Below are 27,820 nucleotides of genomic sequence, written 5' to 3'. Positions count from 1 at the left end.
TTCTTGTTACTACAGGGGAATTTGGAAAAAGCTGAGCACAAATAAGTCTCATTCATTCAGAGCTTGAAACTAATTGTCAAATGTTTAAAAACAGGTAAAGAGCAGGGTAAATTTTTGTATTTTAGTTTAAAAAAGCAATCTTCGCACTCTTACATATAAAATTACAGAATTTCTATGGTTATAATCAGTAATTATGCAAACTATATTCAGATTTTTTGTACTTTTTAGTCATTAATCATATGCTTTTACCATTATATAACTCAAAAGTATTAATGAATTAACATTCTTAACCCATCAATTACCAAGTCAGTAACATTATACCAAGAGTAAAAATGGTATTAATCCTTTAGCGTTAGCATATACAATACTTAAAACCCCACTCCCAAACTGTAATTCTCATTTTCTTTAGGGAAGAAAGGGACAAGGTAGGCATTTATTTTTTATGCACCTTTGAGGACCTGTTTTAAAATTTAATCTTAAATTATCTTATACTCCCTACCAGGGGAGACACACGAGGTAACAATTTAATAGAGGATTCCGATCATCTCAAGAACCTCGCCTCCCCATAAGAGTTAAACATGCTGGCTTCCTACCTGACGGAGGGAATGAGAAATTAGGAATGGAATCATTCCTTTTTCCTATTCAAACCTTCACTTCCTCTATGAGAGGATTAAAAGGGAGGACGGTGTTCTTTCTGGAAAATACCTTGAAAGTTGTAAGAAAAAGTTTCCCTATCAGAGAATTTTTTAAAAGACAAGAGCTAACACCAGCTGTGGATTTCTTTACTACTAAACTTGGCTCTTGCCTTTGTGTGCAATAGTAAGAAATACTCATAAAGCCAGTATTTCCAGACAATGAAAAAAGAAACTACTTGATATAGTGATGTAACACTTTTCCTGTTCATCTTGTCTGCTTTGTATCTGACATGATGAACACCCAATTCCTAGATGCATATAACTACAAAGCAAAGTTGACAAAATTCATGTTAAATAAAGCATGCAAGCTGTATCAAATAGGAATCCTTCCAAGCCGTAGGAATTTATATTGACTTAAAGACAATTTTCACATATTAGACACAAAACCAATAAAGGATTAACACATAGGTTTTAAAAATGTGTGATATATAAACAAAGTGAACTTTAAATAAAGTTAATCTTCCTTCCACTGCGGATACTATCATGACAGGCTTATTATGTGGTTTACCAAAACTGCTACCTATATGGGAATTATTTAACAATTGTAAATGTAATTTAAAAAAAACAAAAAGTAAATACCACTAGCAGCAATCTGAGGCCCTATATTCCCTATTTTCTTCTCTCTCCAAATGGAAATACCTTACCATCTATGTTGTTCAGTTTAATAAGGAAATGTAGTCTCCATAGCCTGTAACTGTAACAAAAATGCTTAACTTGTTCAAGATGAAATTTAAGGGAGGGTCGAGAGAAAAATGCCAACTTCATGAGGATTAACTCTATTTATATGCAACTTCAAATGTGTTATTCCAAAAAGCATATTATTTGAACTGTAATTTTATAAAATTTGGTTATAATAACTAAAAATTATAATAAACACTTAAAAGCAGATATTTTGGCAAACTAAACAGTTTAGTAAAAATAAGCATTTTAAAAAAAATGCTTAGTTTTAGGGGCATTTTTTATAAAATGGAAAATTACCAGTAACAGCTATATGAAACATGTCTTCTGAAAGAAAAAAAAAGGCGACTTCATCAAAAGTCAATGTCCTTCATAGGTTTTTGACTCAGCAAATAATTACCTTTAAACCTTTACTATTCAGCTATTAATTGCATTATCTCAATGCTACAAGAAACAGCTAGAGAATCACAAGAATAAAGAAAAAAAATCCAATGCTACTAAGCACTAATCCTACTATTCAATTACACATAGTTAAAATGTGATTTTTAAAAACCAGTAGACAATAAACTTCCTAAAAATGAGCACAATAAAAGTCATGAAGAAAGTGGTAAAACTTCATTAACCAGCTACTTTTCAGAATGTAAATATAAAATATACTATATTTAAACCCCTGAAGATTTGTTTCCACAGTCTAGTTAGTAATTTTGCATTCTTTCAACTGACTGAGAAAGTTTCACTTTAGTAATTTCCTGCCTCTTTTTAAAAAATTTAGTAATGATACAAAACAAAACCTGCAATTTAGAGAATTTTACAATCAAAAGAAAATAAAGCTGAATATATTAGGTTTATTTAATGTCTATTTATTTCATTTCAATTAACATATTCTGGGCACAACTCTCACCATTTCATAAGGAAAAAGACTAAAAAAATGTAAAGTACCGGAACTGCGAGAGGCTAAGTCACCACACAGAGATACCAATTCTTTCCTCACTAGGGAATCCCATAATACTTTGGTATCAATGATTGACAGCTGTCAGACTGAAGTGATTGACAAGCAGCACAGTACAAAACTGTAAAGTCTATCCACTTGTTATAAAACAGAACACAAAATAGTTACTAAGAAGTGTTTAGAAAAAGAACATTAGTTACAAATGCAAACAGAAAAATTCAATTTGTATAAAAGCAATCACATAGAGTATCATTACTTGATTTTCTTTAATCAAATAGGCTATTACTAAAAGTCAAAAGTAGCAAACAATTCATTGACATGATTCTAATTCAACACTCAATTACGCACATTTCCTGAGAAGCATAATCATTGGGGGAAAAAAGTTAATAGTGAAATAATTCTGGAAGGATCTACACTGAGGCCCAATATATTATAAAATCAAGAAATTTCAGGTATTTCTGACAAAAGTTACTTCACCCAACATTTGCTATTTACAGTGAAAGAGGCTTCTTCCTAGTAAGAGTGCTTTACTCCCCTAACAACATTTCTTAATAGAATTTGTGATGTTTTAACTTTCTGGAATAACAGGTCATTTTAAATGCCAAAAATGATTAGGCTTCAGAGTTCCTTTTTCTCCATTCACAAAGCACACAGGGACACTAAGGAGAGTGGCTATTATGTTTTGATGGTTCACGCACCACTGGTGCCATCTCCACCAGTCTGCTTCTCCAGTGGTGGGCTCCTCTCCACTAATGATAGTGCTATCAAATGACATTTGGAATTCATTAATCTTTAATAGCTGACCTTTATTTCTGATAAGCAATAATTTATATGTAAGATATGTTTACTAAAAGATTAGAAACTCACTAAAATGCTATCTTTTAGAAGGCAAAAAAGATAAAAAAGCTTTTTGAAATTTAAAGGTTACCACTTATTAAGAATCTTGAAATCTTAACAGGCACCAGTGAGTAGACAGATCTAACAGTTCTGGGTTTACTGGGCATCTCAGTATTAATAAATTGTAAATGTAAAATAAAATGTAAAGCAAATCTGTGTAGTTTAGCCAAGTTATTAAAATAAATATCATGGAAGTGAAGTGACAATTCATACATATAAACAATCGTAAAAGTTAACTTATAAAGCTAAACAGTAACTGTGGGTCCTGTAATTTATGCTCGTGAATGAGATTAGCAACACAGCCCCCCACATCAGTCCCTTTCTATTCACACTCCTGTCAATCACACCGCTGGAACTAAAACCATCTTACCTTCTCACCTCTGGTCTTCGAATCTTCTTTCTCTTTCTTCCTTGCAGCTGCCACAAATTCATTAAATAAGGCTTCTCGATCTTTCATCTTTTCGATGGCTTTGAATCTTGAATCTTTAGCATGCTTGGCTGCAAATTCACTAAAAGTAGCTCTGTAACAAAATGGCAAGTGTGCTAACTTTGGTAGAGCTATTTCTGCTTGTAGAAAGGTATAGCAGAAGACCATTTTGCCAGCAAGAGTATGTGCCAAAGAATCATGGAGTCCCTTATCTACCTAAATAGTGAACAATGAGCTACAGAAAGGAGTAAAAGATGGGTAAAGGGTGAAAATGTGGTTAGCAATTTGCAAGCTATCAGCATGATACTGGGGGATAACACATCAAAGAGCCAAAAAAATGTATGTGCTTCCAGAGACTTAAGAAGGCTGAATCTTGCTTCCAGCAATGGAGGAGTAACTTTATTGAATTAGCTCTTCTTCCAGAAACAATCATAAGACAAGACAAAATTTATGAAGCAACTGATTTTAAAACAGTGGACAACAGGTAAGAGTTCTAAGACTAAGGAGTGTCCCAACTGCCCTTTGCCATGGGACAATTTCCCAAGAAGTTATACTCCAAGGATATAGTGGTCTCAATAGCCATAAGCAGTAAGGATCAGAGTCTGGGTGCTAAAATAGCAGAGGAAGAAGCTATTGGAAGAGATTACCCCATAATTATACCACAAAACAATTCCCCATGAGTAAGTAGACCACCAAGGCTGAACTGTCCCAAAGCAGGCAAAGACTACACTCCCCACCAAAGTGATACATAGAAACTGAGAAGTACAGAAAAAGAACAACATTAGAACAATAAAGTCCACAAAAGGTGCACCAGGGAGACAGAGCTGGACCACTGAAAAACCTTTCACCTTCCAAGATATGCACTGACAAAACCTTAAATCAAAGCTAAATTAAGGTCAGCCTGTAATAAAATGAACTGCCTGTGAAGAAAATACCCAGAATTTCCAACATTCAATAAGAAAACATTCAACATACAAAGAATGCATAATCTACACCAAAAAATTCTTTAAATCCACAGAAACTAACCCCCAAACGCCCAGATGTTGTTCTAGGCAGAGATAAATGTTTTATAATCTAATATATTATAATCTATTATAATTATACTGAAAGGATTAAAGAAAAATGGGTTCAAAGAACTAAAAACAAAGTCTTAATGAATGAAAAAAAGTTTCAGGGGAACCCTGGGTGGCGCAGCAGTTTGGCGCCTGCCTTTGGCCCAGCGCGCGATCCTGGAGACCGGGGATCGAATCCCACATCGGGCTCCCGGTGCATGGAGCCTGCTTCTCCCTCTGCCTATGTCTCTGCCTCTCTCTCTCTCTCTCTCTGTGATTATCATAAATAAATATTAAAAAAATTTTTTTAAAAAGTTTCAGATATTGAAAACAGAAAAAAAAAGAACCTAAAGTTAACCGAAAGGAAAAATTCACTGAATGGGCTTAACAAAAGAGCAGACAGTGAATAAAGAGGCAGTGACTCCAAGTTAGATCAGTACCAGTTACCTAACCAAAAGAATACGCAGGAAAAAAATTGGGGGGGCGGAGATAGTCTCAGGAACATGTGAGAAAATACCAAACACTTTAAATAGGTGTAATTAGACTTCTAAAAGGGAAAAAAATGAATCAGAGCAGAAAAAATGCTCATCAAAACTTTCCCTGGTTTGGATGAAAACATCAACATGCAGAGATCCAAAAAGCACAATTAAGGTATGTTTAGTGAAAGATTAGTAATATATAGCAGGCTATATAAAAAGATGAGGCCTATGAGGGCTAATGAGGCTCAGCATAAAAATTTTCTTCACAAATAAAAGGCTTTAAATATAGCTTTCATGTTTGGATATACTTCAATATCTGAAGTTTAATATCTGAATTCAATATCTGAAGCATAATAATAATTTGCTTTTATAATAAATACTCCCACATTTAACATCTTTTTAGAGGGGAAAAATAAATTTAACTTTCTCCTTTTAAGAACTATTTAACTATTTCAATGCAATTATAAAACACATCTTCTCTGGTGTTAAAATAAAGATTATGTTACAACTTTCACTATAAAGAAAAAACTGGTTAACTTCAAAATTTAGAATTTAAATTAAAACAGCAACTGAAAACTAGAAGTATCATTCACAGCTAGTGTTTGCTATTTTTACACTTTGGCAACCAAATCCTGATTCTAACAATCTTTTACATGTTACAATACCTAATTTCATTAATGAAATATTGCAGTTGGTTTGAATAATGGGTATGTACCTTTAATAAAATTTTTAGATAAAAAACAGATGTCCCAGAAAGGGGATCATATGTAGTGCATCAAATGTTTTCTTTTTCTCTTTTTTTTTTTAAGATTTATTTATTTATTTATTCATGATAGCCGGGGGGGGGGGGGGGGTGGCAGAGACACAGGCAGAGGGAGAAACAGGCTCTATGCCGGGAGCCCAATGATCCCGGGACTCTAGGATCGCGTCCTGGGCCAAAGGCAGGTGCCAAACCGCTGAGCAACCCAGGGATCCCCAAATGTTTTCTTTTTATGGTAAATTAAGCACCTTGCATTATAATCTTAAGAGAGAAGAGCAATTACTACTATGATTAAAGAATAAACTTTTTAAAATGCAAAATCAACTTACAAAAGTGAGAATTTAATTATTTTATAGGTATTTCTATAACTTGTAATACAATAGGTAAATAATTATGATTTTTCACAGAAAAGACTAAGATGAAGTTTTAGCATTAAATTCAGATAGATTTTTATATGACTTATCTCTTAACTCCAAAAAGCACTGCTTTGGTAAGAGGAGATTTTTTTCTTCTCTCAAGGAGAGTTGAAGGTGGATAATAGAAGCAGGAGACCAGGAATTGACCCTACAAAGAATGCCTTAACCTTTCCATCAAAAATAGAAAAAAGATGTAGAAATGGGCATTAAGGTAATTCTCCCCAAGCATTCTTTTCCTTAGAATAAGCTCCAGGACTTTACAAACTCTACTAAAAAGCTTAGTGACAGTGGTTTTCTTCCATTTCAAAGTGAACTTAAGTTAATGCACACTATTTTGTCCATTTTAAGTTTTTCCTCCTCATTTTCTGCCACTCACTAAAATTGGTCCTAATCTCTAGGCTACTATTAAATATATTAATATAGCAATACAGCACAATGTTCCTGGTGCGAGACTTCCAGTTATGTACCTCATGGCTTTATTTTTTGAAGTAACCCGCAAAATACAGATCACTCCAACAATTCTATCAGCTCCAAAAGAACACTAGCAGGATACTTGACACAGCAAACTTAATCTGTCAAATCCACAAAATGGACATCTCTTCAATTTCAGTTATTGCCAGATCCATAATGCTTTTAATAAATAGATGTATTTTGCTGAATCACTTGAAAACAAGTTGCAGACATCATGAGACTTTAATCTATAAATATTTCAGCCATGTATCTCCCTCAGAGTAAATCCTTTTCCCTCCACAACCACAGTACCCAAAAATATTATGAATTCTTTAATATCATGTAATAATAAACTATGCTCAAATTTCCTCAACTGCCTCCCAAAATGTCTTTAATAACCCACTCCCAAGTATCTGACCCAAGAACTCACTCTTCTGATTAACCAAACATTAAGACCTAAGAACCCTTAGAGAGCCTAAAACTCGATTATGTCCTTACAAATATTGCATTCTTCAGAAACACAAATACTCTGTTAACTTTGTCTGAAATGTGTATTAATGCCATAGGTTTCTCTTCATCTTTTAAATATAAAATCGTAATACCAAATACACTTTCTCAAACTGCATCACTTTCTCTATCTCCAATGACAAAAGTAACTGTTTAAACAAAATGGATTTTTACAAAAAGTACCACTTAACCAGATGCTCCATAATTCTACCCTACAGTTTTGTTGGAGATTCTCCATGTTACAAATTGTTCATAGCAGTCTAACACCACTGCCAAAACTAAGCCATAAATAAGAAAGTAATTCTCCCTTGCCTAGATTATTCAATGTTAACAATGGAATCTAACTGAAACCCCAGATTCATGTGGGCAAGTTACCTAATTTAGTCTTACTTTCCTTACCTGAAAAGTAAGTATGAGATGTACATATACTTTTAAATGCACATATAATATCCACTAAATGATGCCATTATTGTGTTACGATGTTAGCCACGTAAGTTTAAAATGTCTTATCTTCTTCAGCCCATTATACACTATACAGATTCAATACCCATTAACAATCAACTGAAAATGTCAGACAAAAGCAGAGGTCCTTTACCACTTCAATTCACTCAAAATAATGTTCCTATTCTACAATCTATTATGTGTCAGACTTTAAAAAGCAGATTTTTCTTTTTTAAATCATTTGCCAGTTTCTAGAGAAGGAAATTTACTCCCATAGGGAAGCTTTTAAAACAAAGGTAGCCTTCTCAAAAACCAATGCCTCTCAAAGGGCACAAGAGATTCCTCTAAAGGAAATATATTAAGAATGAAGATTGGAAATACAGCAACCAATAATCAAATAATCCAATTATCTAAAAGATACACATTTTCTTAACTGAACTTAGGAGAAAGCACATAGATATTTTGAAATGTTAAGTAATGAATCATATACCTTGGATTAAATTTTGCTTCTTCCATCATTTTTTTGAAATCTTCCTTGGCTTGCATTATTTTGTTTTTCTTTTCCCTGCGTTCTTCCTCTGCCCTTGTCTTTACATACTGATCAAATACCTATCACAAAAATAAACCAATTTGACAAGTTAGTCTTTCATATAAATCATTTAATTACCAAACTATGGAATCTATAATACTAAATAAATATCTCTGTCCGAACTATAATAGATAAATGCGCCAACTACACATATTTCATTTATGTATAAGTTATCTGTAGCAAGTCTCACAAACCCTCTGTTTAGATTTCTAGAAGAAACTTAAAAGCATCTTTAATTTTCATTTTCCCTAATTTCAAATTGAATACATTTTCCCTGATTTCAAATTGAATTTCAGGCAATATAAAATATGTGAAAGAAATTAGAATCCTTCCAAATCTCTTCTAGGAAAAAACCTGGAACAGATAGTTTAAATTTATTTCTGCGCTTCTCTTTAGGACATAATTATTTTCACCAAAATGTAATGCTTTACATATATCCTGTAATATTTTCCCCACTTAACAATGTATATAGACAAGACAATAAACTGAACATGCATGCCATGACTGTTTCCTGTTTTCTTCAAATGCCAATAAAATGCCAATAGAACATTTTAAGTTACAAACCATCAAGAACAGGCCAATGGGAAAAAGAGAAAAAGCAACTCTTAAAGGTAAAAAGAACATGTATAAGTAGGAAAGGACTTGGCAGATGTGAGAAAGTGGACCTGAGGAACTCAGCAATCAAGAAAACAAAGATACCAATCTTCTTTTTTTTTTTATTTTAATTAGAGAATCCTCAAAAAGCTCCACAAGTGACAGCACCAGATATCCAGAGAAGTGAGGGTAAAGACAGACTGATCTTAATCAGTCAATCAGTAGATCTCCCTTGCCAACTTCACCTACTGGAGGGCACTGCCACAGTAGGTGGCAAGTAAGTGATTATTCTCTAGAACAAGGGTTGGCAATTCACAATCTGCTGGCCAAATCTGGCCTGCTGCCTATTTTTGCACAGCCCAAAAAAGTTTTAACATTTTTAAATGGTTAGGAAAAAAAATACTAGAAAATTTCATGACATTTCATGACAAATGACCATCAGATGAAATCCAAAATTCAGGATCCATAAGTAAATCTTTATTTAGTCATGTTTACATCCTTTACATCTATTTATGGGTCCTCCTGCACTGGAGCTGCAGGATTACACTATTGTGGCCCCTGAAGCTAAAATATTTCTTATCTGACTCTTTATGTTAAAGTTTTGCTGATCCTTGCTCTGAAAGGTAAAACAGTATCTGTGGCCTAGGGGGAAACATAAATTAGAAATGAGGCAGACAAGACTGAGAAAACAGCAAGTTAATCAGTTACATACCAAAGAGTAAGACAGAGTTCTCCCAAAACAAAAGCCATAAGGACTGTGCCTCATCAGAACACTATAAAGGCTCTTTTAAAAAATCTGACCAGCCTAAAAAACTAACCTGCACCAAGAGATCCTCAACACACCGGCTAATATCACTCTACAGCAGGGTTTTTCAACCTCAACACTTAGGACACATGGGCCAGATGATGTTTAACAGCATCTTTGGCCACCAGATGCCAATAACACCCCCTCAGTCTCGACAACCTAAAATGTATCCTGGGGTAAAACTGCCCCGATTGAGAATCCATGCTTTATACTTTATACTAAGCCAAGTCATAGGACCCCATTTCAGACACTCAGAGAGCCCAAAGAGCATTTTAGTGCTTCATTCCTAATCATGAGCAGCCAGGGTCTCTGTAAAGACTATCTAAGGAAACTCTCCAACATAAAAAATAGAAACCAAAATAAAAAACAGAAACTGTGCAGGTAAATGAAATTTTTTATTTTTTATTTTATTTTTTAAAAAGATTTATTTATTTATTTATGATAGAGAGAGAGAGAGAGAGAGAGAGAGAGAGACTGAGGCAGGCAGAGACACAACACAGGAGGAGGGAGAAGCAGGCTCCACGCCGGGAACCCAAAGTGGGACTCGATCCTGCGACTCCAGGATCGCGCCCTGGGCCAAAGGCAGGCGCCAAACTGCTGAGCCACCCAGGGATCCCCCCTCCTTTTTTAAAAGATTTATTTCTTTATTTATGATAGACATAGAGAGAGAGAGAGAGAGAGGCGCAGAGACACAGGAGAAAATGAAATTTTTTAAAACAAACCCTCAACAATCTCATAAAACTAAGATATTGGAACCATAAAACAGGGAAAAGAAAACAGAAACCCTAGAAATTAAAGAATGACAGAAGAAATGAAAAATCAAATTAAAGGATTAGGCTGTAAAGATGAGAAAGTCACCCAAAATGTTTTTGTTTTTTAAAAGAGAAGTAGAAAACAAGAGAAAGAGAGTGTAAGGAAAAGCCCACAAGGGCAAAATTTCTGTCCCAGAAAGAAAAAGTAAATAGGTGGAAACAAATAAAAAAAAAAACAATACAAGAGAATCTCCCAGAACTGAGAGATGCAAGTTCACATATTGGAAGGGCCACCAAGGGCCCTTCCAGCAAACTGGGCCCCTTCCACGAAGACACACAATCATAGTGAGATTTCAGAACTCTGTACACTAAGAGAAGATCCTAAAAGCCTACAAAAGGAAAAATAAATATATCCATAAACGAAGGAACAAGTAACAGCTTCCAAAACAACACCGAAAACCAGAAAAAGAGTAACATACTCAAAATCCTGAAAAAGACTTCCAATTTCAAATATCTTACCCAAACAATTCCAAATTAAGGGTATACAATAAAGGTATTTTCAAACATGCAAGGCCTCAGAAGTTTACTTCCCATGCATGTTCTCCCAAGAAGCTATTACAGGGAAAGAATGCATCAAAAGGGAGTAAACCAAGAAAGAAAAGACTTATGATGGAGGAAACAGATGAACCACCCCTCCCCCTCCAAAAAAAAGAGAGATTAGGGAAATCCCAGGATGGTGGTAAAGAGTGGTCATCCCCAAAGGTAACAGCTGTACATCAGGTGTTGAGGGCAACCAGTCCAGAATGAAGCAAGTCAGAAGGCTCTGGAAGAACTGTCTTCAGAAAGATACAACTGGGACAGCCCTCTAATATTTTTCCTAGCATATCTTATGGAACTATTTGACTTTTTAAATGTGTGCATGCACATCTTCAGAAAAAGTCAAACAAAAAATGTTTTCTTTTAAACACTTAATACTTCTTTCCAGGTCAGACCATATAACTCTACTAGTCTTTAATAGGTGTATGGAAATATCTACCATTATCTCATTGGTCTCCTGATAGGCATGTAGGTCATTTTCAGTACCCTCTAAATATAGCACTACAATTTGCATGCTGATGGAATTGGAAAAGAGGGCTCTTTTCAATTTCTCTCTCCTTTCTTGGTTCATACTTTGTTTTTTTTTTTGTTGTTGTTGTTTTTTTTAAGATTTCTCCATTTTAGAGAGTGAGAGAGGGTACACAGGGGAGGGGGAGAGAGAGAGGAGAAGCCAACTTCCCACTGAGCCCAATTGCATGGTGCACAACTTCACACCTCGAGGTCACGACCCGAGCCACATGGGCCACCCTGGTGCCCCCTTGGAATATACTTTCTTATTTGTTAAGGTAGTAAATTACAAATAAAACCCAAGAGAATCTATGTTAACTTTCTCTTCAGAGGCTCAAGAAAACTTCACCATCCCTTCCTATGGAATAATATCCCACATCAAGGTCAGAAATCACTAGCTAAGATTAACTTCTCAAAGAAACTTGGGAGTTCTGTTGTGCTTCCAAATTTCTCCCAATTATGTGTCATGCTTCCCAATACACTTCAGCTTTATTACGTTCTCTATTTTAAGTATTTTCTTACATCATCAACTTGTGAACAAATGTTGTAATAAACACCATGAAAGTCAGCAAATTTTCAAAGACTTCCTAGTTGACTTTTACAGACATAATCAAAATCATCCATTCTAAAAGGCTATACTGTCTAAACCAAAGCAGCTTCTAGATGTTGGTAATATTCGATTTTTCTTTTTTTACACCACTTTATTGAGGTATGACTGACATACAAAAAGCTATACATATTTAATGTATACAAGTTGATTAAGTTTGAAGATATACATTTGAGAAACCATCACCACAGTCTATGCCAAAAACATATCTATCACCTCCAAAACATTCCTCAGCCCTTATTCTTATTTTGTATGGGATATTAAGAACATTTAATAAAAGATCTACGGTCTTAGCAAAATTTTGAGCATTCAATGCAGTTCTGCTTGTTACAGGCACTATTGCTGTACAGACCTTTAAGACTTAGCTGTCTTGCATAACTGTTTCCATGTCTTAATCTAGGTCATTACATAGTATGGGCAATTTTGAAACTTATGATTTTTAGACTTTTCTGTATGTTTATTTTTCTTCAAAATACAAGTTTTTGAAAAGTATGAGTGTAATATTAAGAAAAAAATATATCTGATAAAGAACAAAAATTGTCATTTGTAACAACATAAATGGAGCTAAAGAGTATTACACTAAGCAAAGTCAAGTCAGAGAAAGACAGATCCCAAATAATTTTACTCATATGTGGGATTTAAGAAAACAAATCAGTAAAGAGAAGAGAGAGACAACCAAGAAATAGACTCTTAACTATAGGGAACACACTGATGGTTACCAGAGGGGAGATAAGTGGCAGGATGGGTGAAAACAGATGATGGAGATAAGGGGTCAGGGGCACTTGTTAGGATGAGGTATTGTATGAAGTGCTGAATCACCACACTGTGTACCAGAAACTAACATTACACTGTATGCTAAGTGGAATTTTAAAAATAATAATAAAATATATATATTTGGTCTTTATCCTGGTTTCTGGCCAGAGATCCTAAAACCTTTATAATTTCCTAAGTGATAAGAGCAATAGGGGCATCTACTATTGTACCTGGCTTTTGTCCTATAGTTCTGAAATAGAGAAAGGTGAAAAGAACAATGTTGTTAGTCATAACAAGGCCCTTTCAACTATACTTAAGTTAGTGTCAGTGAAGTGATTTTTGGGAATCTTCTACATAACCACAGGACGGCAGTTACCAGTGGAACCAACCATATCATTAGAGAATTGGAACTTTCAAAGGCTAGTGACTGAGTCCAATCACAAATGATCAGTGATTTATAGATCATGCCAACATCAAGCTGCCTCCATAAAAACTGTAACCAAATGGATTCAGAGAGCTACTGGCTTGGTGAACACATCTATGTGCCAAGAGAATGGTATACTGCCAACTTCACAGAGACAGAAGCTCCAGCATCCAGGACCCTTCCAGACCTCACTCACCCTATGTACATCATCTGCTGTTCAATTGTAACCTTTATCATATCTTTTATTATAAACCAGTAAATATAAATGTTTCCCAGAGTTCTGTGAGCCATGAGAGCAAATTATTAAACCTTAGGAGGGTACCATGGGAATCTCTGATTTGTAGCCAAACTGAACAAAAGGGTGCAGAATCTGGGAACCTATTACTTGTTATTGGCATTTGAAGAGAAGGCAGGTCTTGTGGGACTAAGCCCTTAATCTGTAGGATCTGATTCTAACTCCATGTCGATAGTGTTAGAACTCAATTTAATGGCTGGTCAGCCAGCTATTGTCAGAGAACTAATGTGTAAAAATACCTACACAATCGATGTCCAAGTATTTAATGCATAGAGGAATAGTTTCTCCTTCTCAACAGGTCTCTATTATTTGATTCTCACTTCAATTTAATTTGATACTGACTCAGTGAACAGTGGCCAAGACAGCCAGATAACAGTAACTATCCTGGTAATGTTATACCATATTGTAACACTATCAATCATAAAAAGCTCTCAATAACACATACTACTTAAAATGTTTATTTTGAAATAAGGTAACAATTTATTTCAAAGCATTAGCATAACTAGTCTACATCAGAGGCAAAAATCCTATATGGGAATGGTCTGATTCTGTTGAAAAATGTTATTCACTTTATTTTTTATTTTTATTTTTTTAAGATTTTATTTATTCATGAAAGATACAGAGAGAGAGAAAGGCAGAGACACAGGCAGAGGGAGAAGCAGGCTCCATGCAGGGAGCCCGACGTGGGACTCAATCCTGGGTCTCTAGGGCCGAAGGTGGTGCTAAACCACTGAGCCACCCGGACCACCCTGTTATTCACTTTAAAACTTATCAAAACAAAAAACAAATCAACAAAAATATTTCTGACTCTTTAAGTGATCTTTTATCAAAAACAAGAGGGCAGCCTGGGTGGCTCAGCAGTTTAGCGCCACCTTCAGCCCAGGGTGTGATCCTGGAGACCTGGGATCGAGTCCCACGTCGGGCTCCCTGCATGGAGCCTGCTTCTCCCTCTGCCTATGTCTCTCATGAATAAATAAAATCTTCAACAACAACAAAAAAAGAGTTGGAAGACACCTTAACGGTCAAGAAGTCCAATTAAAAAAAATTATATAAGAAAAATCTAAAGTTAAAATTTATGGTTATAATTATATAAAATACTTATTTTATAATGATGTAAAATACACATAAATCTATAGATAACTAGAAAAGGACAAAAGTGAAAGAGATGTACTTTTAGATTATAAGACAGTTTCAATTAAACTGTTAAGATTTTTTAAAATCAAAACAAACATTTCTGTAATGAAGTTACAAAGTGCAAATACGTATCCTAGTATTTAATTGGTTTCTCCTTGATTGGTTTCTCCTCTTACACAAATAATAAAACTAAGTACTGAAAAAGTACAGGGATTAATGCCAAATGTTAGCTTCTCTTTACATTTCTTACACTCTAGTTCTAAGAATTCTACTCAACCAGCATGAGAACCTTTAAAAGGTATAGTTTTTATTTAAATAGAATAATGCTTGTTATTTTTCCTCTTTCTAAGAATTTCTCTTGGAGATAATACCATCAGCTTACAAAAATGCCTCCTAAATTGGGAAAGAATTTTAGTTCTCAATAGGTACTTGTAATTTAACTCAGTAAGAAACTGTTAACACTCAGTGGCATGAAGAATAAGTCACAAAAAATTTAAAATAAACCTCCAGAGATTTTAGGTTAAGCATCATTCCAAGCATTACACTGAACAAAACAAAGTTCTAGCCCTCAGAATTTATATTATATTTATATTTTTAGGAGATGACAGAAGATAATTTTAGACATTCAGAGCTATGAGTGCTATAAAAGCAAGAAGGCAAAGAGATACACTGATCAGAAAGCACTCGCACAAACACCTGAATAAAAAGACGGAGCACATGCAAACACCTGGGGGAAGAACATTCCAGACAGGAAAAACAAATACCAGATTGTGCCTAACTGGTTCAAGGCATAACAAAAGAAGGGTGGCTGGGATGAATGAATCTAGGAAAAGAACTTCAAGTAGTATGCAGTTAAGAGTTTAAGTAGAATCTCTTAAGTCATGATAATTTCAATTTTATCCTACATGAAATGGGAAGCACCGCATATTTTTTAAGCAAGGGAATAGTAACAATGCCTTCATCTGTCACTTAAACTTTTTTTTTTTTTTTAAGATTTTATGTATTCATGAGAGACACACACACACAGAGAGAGAGAGAGAGAGAGAGGCAGAGACACAGGCAGAGGGAGAAACAGGCTCTATGCAGGGAGCCTGACATGGGACTCGATTCCAGGTCTCCAGGATCAGGCCCTGGGCTCGAGACGGCGCTAAATCGCTGAGCCACCCGGGCTGCTGTGTGGAAAAAGAACTTGACAACAGGGATGCCTGAGGGGCTCAGAGCGTGATCCCAGATTCCCGGGTTTGAATCCCACATCGGGCTCCTTGCGTGGAGCCTGCTTCTCACTCTGCCTAGGTCTCTGCTTCTCTCTCTGTCTCTCATGAATAAATAAATAATATCTTTAAAAAAAAAAAAAAAAAAACTTGACAACAGAAAAAGCAAAAATGGGGGGGCTTGGGTCGCTCAGTGGTTGAGCATCTGCCTTTGGCTCAGGGCATGGTCCCAGGGTCCTGGGATTGAGTCCTGCATTAGGTTTCCTGCAGGGAGCCTGTTTCTCCCTCTGCCTATGTCTCTGCCTCTCGGTGTCTCTCATGAATAAATAAATAAAACTTTAAAAAAAGAAAAAAAAAGCAAGAATGGAAGAAGCAGAGATCAGTCAGAGGCTACAGACTTCTTCATACCAAGAAATGGTCACGGTGCTTGAAATACAGTGACAGTGGGGGAAATGCTGAATAAAAAGTTGTATTTACAAGCTTTTGGAGGTAGATTTTGCTGACAGACTTGAAATGTACAGTGGAGAGAAGTAAAGAATCAAGGCTGATTTATACTTTTTGATAGGGCCATCACCCCAGGTGAGAATGAGACCATTACACAGTTTAAAACAAATAACAACAAACACAAAAAAGCCCTACTGCGTTTGAAATGCAGATGCAAATGTATCTGGGAAGTCATGCTTTTCTATTACACCTACTAAAATACAGGTCTGGCACACTATAAATGTCCTCTCTTCATAAAAAGTTTGTGATGACACCTACATGCATAATGGCACAAGCAGTGTAGAGAATTATTCCAACCGTTAAATTATCAATATATAATAGGACAGACTACCAAATGAAATCTTGTAGCCCAAAAGCCCTATAGCAAGTGGATCAACATACTCACCGTTCTACAGAGATCAGTGTCAGGGTGGTCCAGGTAATTCAGAAGCTATTTAAGTTAGAAGTGTGCAATGCTTTAGAGGAAGAAGCAATCACTGTGAGAGGATATGTATCACTGAGTCATCATGGGAATCAATGGCAACTCAATAACCAGGCAACTCTAATTGGTGTTAACTCTAGTTCAGCAGAGACCCTCAAGTGTCCATCAATTCTTTAAGCGTATAATGAAAAGACATTTTAACAGCTGCCACTTTGATGTAGAATGTGCACATGAAACGTAAACATGCCTTTGAATATTGTCTATATACAACACACACACATTCACACACATATATTGGCACTAATAATCATGAAGGTTATAACACCAGTATTCAGTCATGATCCCATCAGTTGGGTAGGATTGTATGTGTTTCTTTTTCCTTTCTACTCATCTCTATTTTGACATTTTTTTCTACTCTCAATTTGCCATCATTTGCCAAAGAAAAAGTAAATTAAAAAGCACATTTGAAATGAATTTTGAAAACTTCTTAAATATAACCTCAGTGTGTACAAGGCATAAAGACAAAATGCTCATGAAGCAGTAGCAACAGCCACAATAAAGGCAAAACTATCCAAATATTTCTGAGGTAGAAAAGTCCACACAGATGATCACTATGTTCTAAGGTTTAAGACTATGTTTTTAAAGTACTGTGTTAGGGGAGAGGAGGATGCTAGTTTATTCTTTATGTTGTAAAATTATGCTGCAAAGGGAGATACATTTCTTAAATGTTATTTTCCTTTTACCTGTTTTCTCTCTTTAGGATTGAGAAGTAAGTACCGAGGATCAAAAACTATCTTGTGCAACTCCTTCTCCCATGTTGAAAAAGCAGACACCTTTAAGATAAAAATGTATTGCTTCATAATTAAGTTGGCTCTAAAAACATAAAGGTCATATAATTTTCCTTGAAATCTACAGGACATCTGCTTAAAAAGGAGACATAATAAAAACCATACTGAAGTTTCCATCACTAATAAATGACAAGCAGTGGGAGGCTAGCAAGAGCAAATTTCCACACTAATTGGCTCTGAACATTTCTATATTATATAGAAATAACACACACTTAATTACTCATTAAAATAACCACTACTGTGTGACATTTTAAAAATCAGTACATCAGAAAAAGCCTTGAAGATTTGCATTTTGATTTTCCATGCTTGCTCCAATCTTTTTAACAATGTTGTGATTTTAAATTCAACAATTATACTTACTCAAATGAATCTGTGAATATAACCAAAAGGTTGAAACCCTCTCTCAATTAAACTTTATTAATAATATCAGTAAGTATCAGTTCTCCTTTAACCAAAAGCCATTGTGAAAATATTAAAGAGTCACTTATACCTTACCTATCCCACGTAGTCCGCCACTCTGTAATGTTAATACTCTGTTAATACGCATCTTATATTACTCACCAAAATGTAATGACCCAATACATATTAAATGTTATTTGTATTTAAAAGGATAGTAAAATGGCATTTAGTTAAACATGATATGATGAGCCAAGAAAAAGGCCCTTTGAGTACAGTAATTTGATAGGCTTCCCTTATCCCCCCCCACAACATGAGCACTAACCTTAGATTTGACCTTTTAGCAAGACATATTTATATTACTTATACAAAACAGAAATATCTCCCCCAAAGATTGTTTTCTGACCCCTCTCTCTAGCAGCATGTCCTTGAACTGCTTCATTCGGGCCTCCAGAGGGACAATGGCCCTTTCTCGGGCAGCTTTAATTTCAGCTTCCATGGCAGCTTCTTTCTCTGAATCAATGTCTTTATTATCGTCTCTCCTATAAAAAAATAAAATATAAAGCATCAACTGACAATATATTAACAAGGAATCTTACTAAAATCTTTAAATCAATGGAATATTCAAGACTCACTACTGAGCAGCATATTTTTGGCAAAAAAAATTATATTGAGGGTTTCAAATGAAATCTAAGGGATAAGCAACTTTCATTATAATAATAATAATAAAGTTACAATGAGCTTCTAACGATGTTACAATGGCTATATTGTTGTGCTGTCTCTCCCTCTGATACACAGAATGAACTACCTTACTTTCGAAAACAAAAACAAAAACTAACATTGCAGTAAGACTCTATGTGTTAGAAACAAACAGCACAAAATATAATTTTAGTTCTTGAAATGATATAAGAAAAACAGTATTTTCTAAAATGTTTTACATTATAGATGCATAAAATATTTTTAATCTAATAAAAATTGGTATAAGTCTTAGTAATCTCAAATATTCATTTTGAAAATACAATGAAAATATCTGCAAACTTGGCCAAGTGGATACGTGAGATATATACCTTACCTACCTGACATCTTTTTTACTCACTTTCTGGGTGGTAAGTTGAGATTTAAGTTGAAGTACAGGTCCCAGAGAGCAACATAGGCCCAGGAGTAGTTAGATGGAATTAGAATTGTTCATCAATGACTAAACTACTTCTTTTTCCTCCAAAAATGCACCTCAGTGCTAAGGACAACCCTGTTGCTGTTGCTCTCACTCAAGGGAGATTGTAAACATGAAATGGAGTCACCTCTCAAACATCTGCACTATGAAGAAGGCCCATTCATGTGAATAATCCAAAACAGTAAGTGATTCAGTTAATATTTGGGTGTGTCTGAGCAGATCTTCCTTCTTAAATATGATCTGCTAAGTATAAAAATAAAATTGGCTCACATGCCCTCCACAAACTTAAGGGAATTAGGAAGACAAAAAACATCATCAATTTCAAAAGCATGCTATTATAGGGAAGTGAGGGTAGCCCAGGAGATTTAAATGGAACTAAGGCTGACCCACAAATATATTAAGTGAGAGGTTATTAGCAACTTAGGGAATGAATCAAAAGAAATAGAAGACATAGTCCGTGACCTGCAGGAACTTAGCGAGATAGTCTGTGACCTAAGATATGCACAAAACAAACAGGTAAAAGTAATTTGCCAAACAATATACCCTCTTATAATAATTTATTTAAGAACTATTTAAATAAAGAATTAAAAGACATCCAAGAAATATAACTAATGAAAACAAATAACCTTTACAGAATTACACTAAATGGAAATGTCACAATACAAACTATCACTATCTATCTCAATAAAAGAAATAAAGAAAAACTAAGCCAGGAAAAATAGGCTTTTAACTTTGTACCTAAATAGAGAAGCTCGGGCAATCCACATAAAGGACTTCTTTGACATTCTCCTGATAAAAGCAGTTAAAAACCTTACAGAGTTGTCTATAAGAACAAACAATTAAAAACAACCTAAAAGTTTAACATTGTAGGAACATCCAAAATTATGATTATATAAACAGAATGAATACAGTCATTTATAATGATTAAGAAAACAAACATCTTATTCTAGATTTTTTTTTAAAGAACACAAAATCAGTTGATTACAACTAATAAAAATATTTACATATTTGGTCAAGAACTAAAAAGTCAACTGCAAAAATGAAAACAGCTATATTACTTTGGTTGATTATGAGTGATGCTCTTTAATAACTTAATTTCTTAATGTTGTTGCTAAATGATTTTTTTTTTAAAAGAACCACCCTTCCAAGGGGTTGTCTTACTGATTTTTTTGCCATAATTTGGCTGCATTCAATCTGTCCTTTTTAGATAAGGACTACAGTTCATCCAGTTCCTAATAATGTCTTCAAACTTTCCTTTTTGCTGCTAAATAATGGTCCCATTCCCCACCCCCCCCAACACACAAATACCCTCTACCCCAGCCTTTCACCCCCCATAATTAGAAACATTACAATTTTAACCAACTACACAGCACTGGCCAACCTAAATGCTCCCATATATGGCAATCTCTTTTCCCCAAAGCATTTTCTAAACTCACAGGTTCCCTCTTCACCATGCAGTAATGACGCAGACCCAAGGACTAGCTAAGTGACAAGTACATAAAAAGAGAGAGAAGTCTGTGCGTCTGAAATTTCTGGAATGGTCTCTGTTGGGTTCTACTAGTAAGAAGGAGATTTGTTGTAAAATTTAGGCTTAATGAATGTCTGAAAGTAATTTAGCAACTATTCCTAAAATGTCACTTGGCTTTATAATACATATTTAAGTAATCAAATATTCTGCAAGTCTAGCAATAAAAGGGACACCATTTCTACATTCTAAAGCAAAGTTTTATAGTATCAGGTCTTAGAGAGCAATCATGACTTCTGTCTCCTAACAACATACACATTACCTGTCCCGACCACAAACTGACTGTGACCTAACCAACTTTTAAAATAGGTATTATCTACCTGAATTACATGAACTGTGAGTATTACTTACTTCCGTTTTTTGGCCTTAACTGGTTCATCTTCATTAAGTTCTTCCATTAATTCTTGTTCCTCTTTAACTGTAAGATCAAATTTAATTAAATTTCGCCAGAATAAAAAATAAGCAAGCAACAGTTAAAACACTTAAGTCTGAATCCTTCCGTTAGCCACTACCAGAATACTTCCTTTAATAGTATTAAAAAGTAGCTACAATTTAAGAGTTTACTCACTTGCACTCATAGAGAACTGCCACTTTTGGATGGACAGCATTGTAGGGGTTGGGTGTCCTGGCAAAAACATAACAAATATTATTATGAAGTTACATGCACATATTATACAATCTTTTCTTTTTAAAAATTACTATTTATATAAAAATATCCACCCTGTAATACTCTCTCCTTTATAAAAGATTAAACAATTCTGTACTTCCTAAATTTATCTTCCCTTTACATTAAATTTCGAATTCACTTTGTAAAGTTTATTCATTAGACATGTACTTTATCAAATAACTGAATTAAATATCTGAAAACATTAAAAAAAAAATAGGGGATCCCTGGGTGGCTCAGTGGTTTAGCGCCTGCCTTTGGCCCAGGGCACGATCCTGGAGTCCCGGGATTGAGTCCTGCATCGGGCTCCTGGCATGGAGCCTGCTTCTCCCTCCTCCTGTGTCTCTGCCTCTCTCTCTCTCTCTCTCTCTATCATAAATAATAAATAAATAAATATTAAAAAAAAACATTCAAAAAAACAAAAGCAAACCTCACACCTCCTTGGCATGGTTCAACACTAGGGTTATATAGTATCATGTATCAAAGCTATAAAATAGATACTGCTGAAGGGAAAAAATGGTGCCCAGCATCCTTAGCACAGGCAGGCAAAGCTTCACTGATTTAGAAAGGACTTGTAAACAAAAATGTAGCACCATATATATATATATAAAACACATGAAGATTTCTCAATTATTATGAATGACATACATTAGAATTTATTTCATTGGAAGTATAAGGGGATTCATTTATGCTTCTACAGCAGATGGAGGAGTTCTATAAAAAGACAATTATGTCAATATAAGGGCAAATTACTGACAAATATGCAATAAAAATGATGTAAAAATATCTGTGTCATATATAGTGAAATGCTTTCCGAACCTTAAAAGACAATCTCTTAATAAACTTTGTCCCTGTATTATCAAGAGTAAGACTTACCTTCCCTAAATTTCATCTACTTGAAAAGAGTAAGCTTTTGGGGCACCTTTGTGGCACCGTCAGTTAAGCATCTGACTCTTGATTTCAGCTCAGGTCATGATCTCAGGGTCATGGCTGGGCTCTGCACTCAGTGGGGAGTCTGCTTGGGATTTTTTTCTCTCTCCCACTCCACCTCCTCATGAGCTTGCTAATACAAATAAATCTTTAAAAGAGTATGCTTTTATATTCCTTTTTTTTTTTTTTTTTATGATAGGCACGCAGTGAGAGAGAGAGAGAGAGGCAGAGACACAGGCAGAGGGAGAAGCAGGCTCCATGCACCGGGAGCCTGACGTGGGATTCAATCCCGGGTCTCCAGGATCGCGCCCTGGGCCAAAGGCAGGCGCCAAACCGCTGTGCCACCCAGGGATCCCTGCTTTTATATTCTTATAAAATTTTGTATTTTGTAGAGCTTTAGTAAGTATTTTTAAAATACTCTGTAAAGTTCTAATTATTTCAAAAAATATATTACTGGTTACAAAGTGCTAAATGGCTCAACTGAGCAATATTTTAGTATTATTAAGCAAACAAGTCATAGCAGAACCAATATATTTTGGACTAACTAAAAAATCTTAATAAAGTTAAAAAAAAATACATATAAATATTTTATAAAAAACAGTTGTCCAAACTCTCTATATTTTAGTATCTCTACTACTGAGTTCAAACTAGCATAGCAGTCTATTTCCCATTTATTAAATTACTTATATTTCTTGAAAATAGCAAGCTTTCCTAAATGGCTTCATATTTTCTATAAAAATATTAAAAGAATGATAAAATTAGAGGATAAATTCTTAATTTAAAACTTACTTAGTTTCTTCACTTCTTCCATTCCTTTTTTATGAGGAGGCTCCTGAATAATTTTGTCAACATCTGCCCTTCCAATCAGATCATCAGGTCGGTCCCACATAGAAAGACGGGTGGTAGGATTATAAAAGAAGACCCGCTCATCACCAGTCCAAACAACACACCTACAAATTGATTCACATATCAGGTTTCTTACGTTACGGAACATATGTGATAGATATAAGTCTTTTACTGTCATCCTGCCTAAAGGGGGAGAGGAGGGGAGGTAGGGAGGACACCTTCATATTTAATAATAGTTACAGAGCCGAAGATGATTTCTGAAGGAGTGAGCTGACTGGCTAAGGTTACGACAGCAGTCCAACATTGAACTGTGCAACACTTGAACCTATCATAAAGAATAAATTTAATGACAACAAGTAAGAATGGTATATTAAGCTGTTCGGAAACTAAAGAACAGATCATTGCACAATACCTATTATGTAATATCTCTTAATACTTCTTACCAAATCAGAATTTTACATACTCAAATGCAAACTGCTATGAGGTCTTTAGTACCTTATTATATCTGGCCTAAAAAATAAGAAATACTGATTGCACTATGACACCAGAGCCCACTATAACTCACTATTCCTGTTAATTACAAGAAGTTCAGACAAAACATAAAAAACAAGAATATAAGGACTGTATATAGTTTTTAAAAAATAAGTACAGAAGAAAGACACTATTTAAAAAAAAAAAAAAAAAAAAAAAGAAAGACACTTTAAGGCAGCAACTGTGAGGGCATAGATTTCCCATTTTTCCTCCCTCAAAGCTCTACCCTGAGGGGCCCCAGTCACAGAGTAGCACGGTGGCAGCAGCAAAGGCAGGAAAAACTCCCAACAGAAACCAGGTATTTATCACCAGTAGCTCAACAGCTGCCAAGCCAAGCTGATCTAGATGCTGAAAATATCAGATAAACTTCTCTGCTGAGATAATCAAAGACTTTTTTAAAAAGATTTTATTTATTTATTCATGAGAGACACAGAGAGAGGGAGGCAGAGACACAGGCAGAGGGAGAAACAGGCTCCATGCAGGGAGCCCCATGTGGGACTCAATCCTGGGACTCCAGGATCATGCCCCAGTCCCAAGATGGCGCTAAACCGCTGAGCCACCCGGGCTGCCCCGCAATCAAAGACTTTTAAAGCAGTAATTATAACTAGAGTTCATGAGATGAAGGAAAAAAAAAAAAAAAAAAAAAAACCTTGAAAACTCATAGTTCAAAAGTTCAAGTTTCATTTCTAAAACATTTAGAGATGAAAAACACACAAGTTAAGCAAAGGAAACAAGAGAAAGAGACAAGCCAAGAAACAAACTCAACCACAGAGAACAACCTGATGGTTACCAGAGGGTGGGGCAGGGGATAGGGATTAAGGAGTACACTTGTTATGAGCACCAGGTATTGTATGGAAGCTCTGGATCCCTCTATTGCACACCTGAAACCAATATAACACTGCCTATTAACTATTTGGGAATTAAAATTTAACAATTAAAAAGAAAAATACACAATGAAATTAAATTTCTTTGGATTGGCTCAAGAACAGAATGGAGATGACAGGAAATGATAAGTAAACTAGAAAGTAGATCAATAATTATTTTGCCCAAAGAACGAAGAGAGGAAAAAAAGAATACGTTTTCAGGAAGCTAAAGAACTACAGAAAAATGCTTTCTGGGAACCCTCTTGTACTGTTCGTGGGAATGTGAACTGGTATAGCCACTCTTGAAAACTGTGTGGAGGTTCTTTAGAGTTTACCCTACGACCCAGCAATTGCACTACTGGGTTTTTACCCCAAAGATACAGATGCAATGAAAAGTCAAAACACCTGCACCCCAATGTTTATAGCAACAATGTCCACAATAGCCAAACTGTGGAAGGAGCCTCGGTGTCCATCGAAAGATTAATGAATAAAGAAGATGCGGTCTATATATACAATGGAATATTCCTCAGCCATTAGAAACGACTAATACCCACCATTTGCTTCGACATGGATAGAACTGGAGGGTATTATGCTGAGTGAAGTAAGTCAATCGGAGAAGGAAAATCATTATATGGTTTCAGTCATACAGGGAATATAAAAAATAGTGAAAGGGATTATAGGGGAAAGGAGAGAAAATGAGTGGGAAAAATCAGAGTGACAAAACATGAGAGACTCCTAACTCTGGGAAACAAACAAGGGGTAGTGGAAGGGGAGGGTGGGCAGGGGGATGGGGTGGCTGGGTGGGGGGGCACTGAGGGGGGCACTTGACGGGATGAGCACTGGGTATTATACTATATGTTGGCAAATCAAACTCCAATAAAAAAAAAAAGGAAAAAAAAATGCCTTCTGTAAATGTCATTTATGCAGACATTTAGCTTTACTGGGGGGGGAACCTACCCTAACTTTTCTAGGCCGTTTTCTAAACTATGGCACACTACTGACAGGGAAACAAGTTCAATGACCATGGATTCCTTACCAGAAACCATAGAGGCAAGAACACAGTAAAACAACACCTTTAAAGTTCTAGGAGGGGGGAAACTGAAAATGGCTAATGAAACTGTTCTAAAATTAAATATGGTAATGGTTGCACAACTCTGTGAATATATTATAAAGCATGGAGTTTATGCTTTAAATGAGTCAACTGTATGATGTATGAATTATCTCAATGTCATATTTTTAAGAAGCAGCTAAACAAAAAAAAGTATATACTAAATGATTCCTGACATAACATTCTAGAAAATACAAAGCAACCTAAAATAACAGAAAGCAGAAGGATCCTTAGGGTTTGGATTAGAAGGAAGGACAACAAAGAGACACAAGAAAACTTTTGGGGTTATTGGAAATTATGTCGATTGTAGAAATGAACTTTAAATATTTCAGCTCATTGTACTTCAACGGTACTTGGTAACACAGAAAAATGAGGAAACAGGGGCTCCTGGCTGGCTCAGTCAGAAAAGCATGTGACTCTTGATCTCAGAGTTCTAAGTCTGAGCTCCATGCTAGGTGTAGAGATTACTTAAAAATAAAATCTTTTTTTTTTTAATGAGAAAATGTATAATGTACTACTAAATCAAAATCTTTTGTGGAAATGGACTAGATACATTTTGTTATGCAATCTAACAGAAAACCAAAGTTCACTGATCCTAGGGAAAACAAAACTTTTTTTTACTCTATAATTAATTTTAAAAGCAGGTGTGGGGGCCACGTGGGTGGGCACAGTTAATCATCTGACTCTTGGTTTCAGCTCAGGTCATGTTCTTAGGGTGGTGAGACTGAGCCTCACGTCCAGTTCTACACTCAGCATGGAGTCTACTTGGAAATCTCTCTCCCTCCCCACTCTGTCCCTGCTGTTCATGCTCATATGCATGTGCTCCCTCACTCTCTCAAATAAATAAATAAATAAATCTTTAAAAGCATAAATATAAAAGCAGATGTGGAGACGAGTGTTATAGGTTACATTAAAATAATCCTGAGAGGGATGCCTGGTTGACTCAGTCAGGAGAGCATGTGACTCTTGACCTTAGGGTTATGAGTATGAGCCTCATGTTGGGTGCAGAGATTACTTAAAAATAAAATCTTCAAAAAATAATAATCCTGAGATACTTAAGCCATCTCATTAGATGGTTAACTGTATTGGGGTGGGGGGGACCTAACCCTAAATTTTCTATGCTGGTTTCTAAAACACTGTTTAATATTAACAACAGTAACAACTTTAAGATATAGTATTTTACTAATTCATTTTAACTTCAAAACATGTGCTAATACAGCTCCATCAGTACTAACGATAAATTTGTAGTGAGGGACGCCTGTGTGGCTCAGCGGCTTAGCGCCTGCCTTCAGCCCAGGATGTGATCCTGGGGTCCCGTGATCGAATCCCACATTGGACTCCTTGCATGGAGCCTGCTTCTCCCTCTGCCTGTGGTGTGTCTCTGCTTCTCTCTCTGTGTCCCTCCTGAATAAACAAAATCTTTAAAAAAAAAATGTGGAGGGATCCCTGAGTGGCGCAGCAGTTTGGCGCCTGCCTTTGGCCCAGGGCGCGATCCTGGAGACCCGGGATCGAATCCCACGTCGGGCTCCCGGTGCATGGAGCCTGCTTCTCCCTCTGCCTGTGTCTCTGCCTCTCTCTCTCTCTCTATCATAAATAAAAATTTAAAAAAAAAAAAAAAGTGGAGTAAAAAGCTGTCAGGACATTTCAGAATTAACAAAGATTATGGACAAAGAATTCTTATTTAAAAACTGCCCTGTGCTGATAAAACGCATGATAAAATATTTAGGCGTGAAGTGTACTAATATCTATAACTTTTAACCTATCTAATAAATAGCTATGGTTGGCAGATTCATGAGGGATGAGGGATGGTAAGTAAATGATAAATATGATAAAATGTTAATTGTAGAAGCTAAGTCAATATATGGTGCTCACTGTTCCGGAAACATGCTTCCAATGTTTCTGTAGGTTTCAATTTTTTCATAATAAAATACTGGAGTAAAAAGCCCTGGGAATAACAACAAAAACCTATGAAACACAAGAGCTAGTGGCCTTGT

The 27,820-nt window shown here is 35.5% G+C and overlaps 1 protein-coding gene across 6 annotated transcripts in view; it reads right to left on the bottom strand.

The window, feature by feature from the left end:
* TCERG1 (transcription elongation regulator 1) overlaps nucleotides 1-27,820 on the bottom strand; it is a 64,158-nt gene that overhangs the window by 8,082 nt on the left and 28,256 nt on the right. For 4 of the 6 annotated variants that reach the window (XR_012031179.1, XM_072826361.1, XM_072826364.1 and 1 more), the window contains 8 exons: nucleotides 23,268-23,428; nucleotides 21,453-21,509; nucleotides 21,236-21,302; nucleotides 20,098-20,148; nucleotides 18,595-18,730; nucleotides 17,688-17,777; nucleotides 8,242-8,360; nucleotides 3,590-3,740 (listed from right to left, as the gene is read on the bottom strand). Coding sequence is in view for 5 of the 6 variants with exons in the window: in XM_072826361.1 (XP_072682462.1) it covers nucleotides 3,590-3,740; nucleotides 8,242-8,360; nucleotides 17,688-17,777; nucleotides 18,595-18,730; nucleotides 20,098-20,148; nucleotides 21,236-21,302; nucleotides 21,453-21,509; nucleotides 23,268-23,428 (832 nt within the window). In the remaining variant the exon portion in view is untranslated. The remainder of the gene's footprint in view (nucleotides 1-3,589; nucleotides 3,741-8,241; nucleotides 8,361-17,687; nucleotides 17,778-18,594; nucleotides 18,731-20,097; nucleotides 20,149-21,235; nucleotides 21,303-21,452; nucleotides 21,510-23,267; nucleotides 23,429-27,820) is intronic. The other 2 variants (XM_072826362.1, XM_072826365.1) reach the window with 1 other exon arrangement.

The sequence above is a fragment of the Canis lupus genome, chromosome 5 (assembly GCF_048164855.1).
Source record: "Canis lupus baileyi chromosome 5, mCanLup2.hap1, whole genome shotgun sequence".
Taxonomy (NCBI): domain Eukaryota; kingdom Metazoa; phylum Chordata; class Mammalia; order Carnivora; family Canidae; genus Canis; species Canis lupus.
The sequence above is the reverse complement of the archived record's forward strand: the minus strand, read 5'-3'. Positions and strand labels throughout refer to the sequence as shown.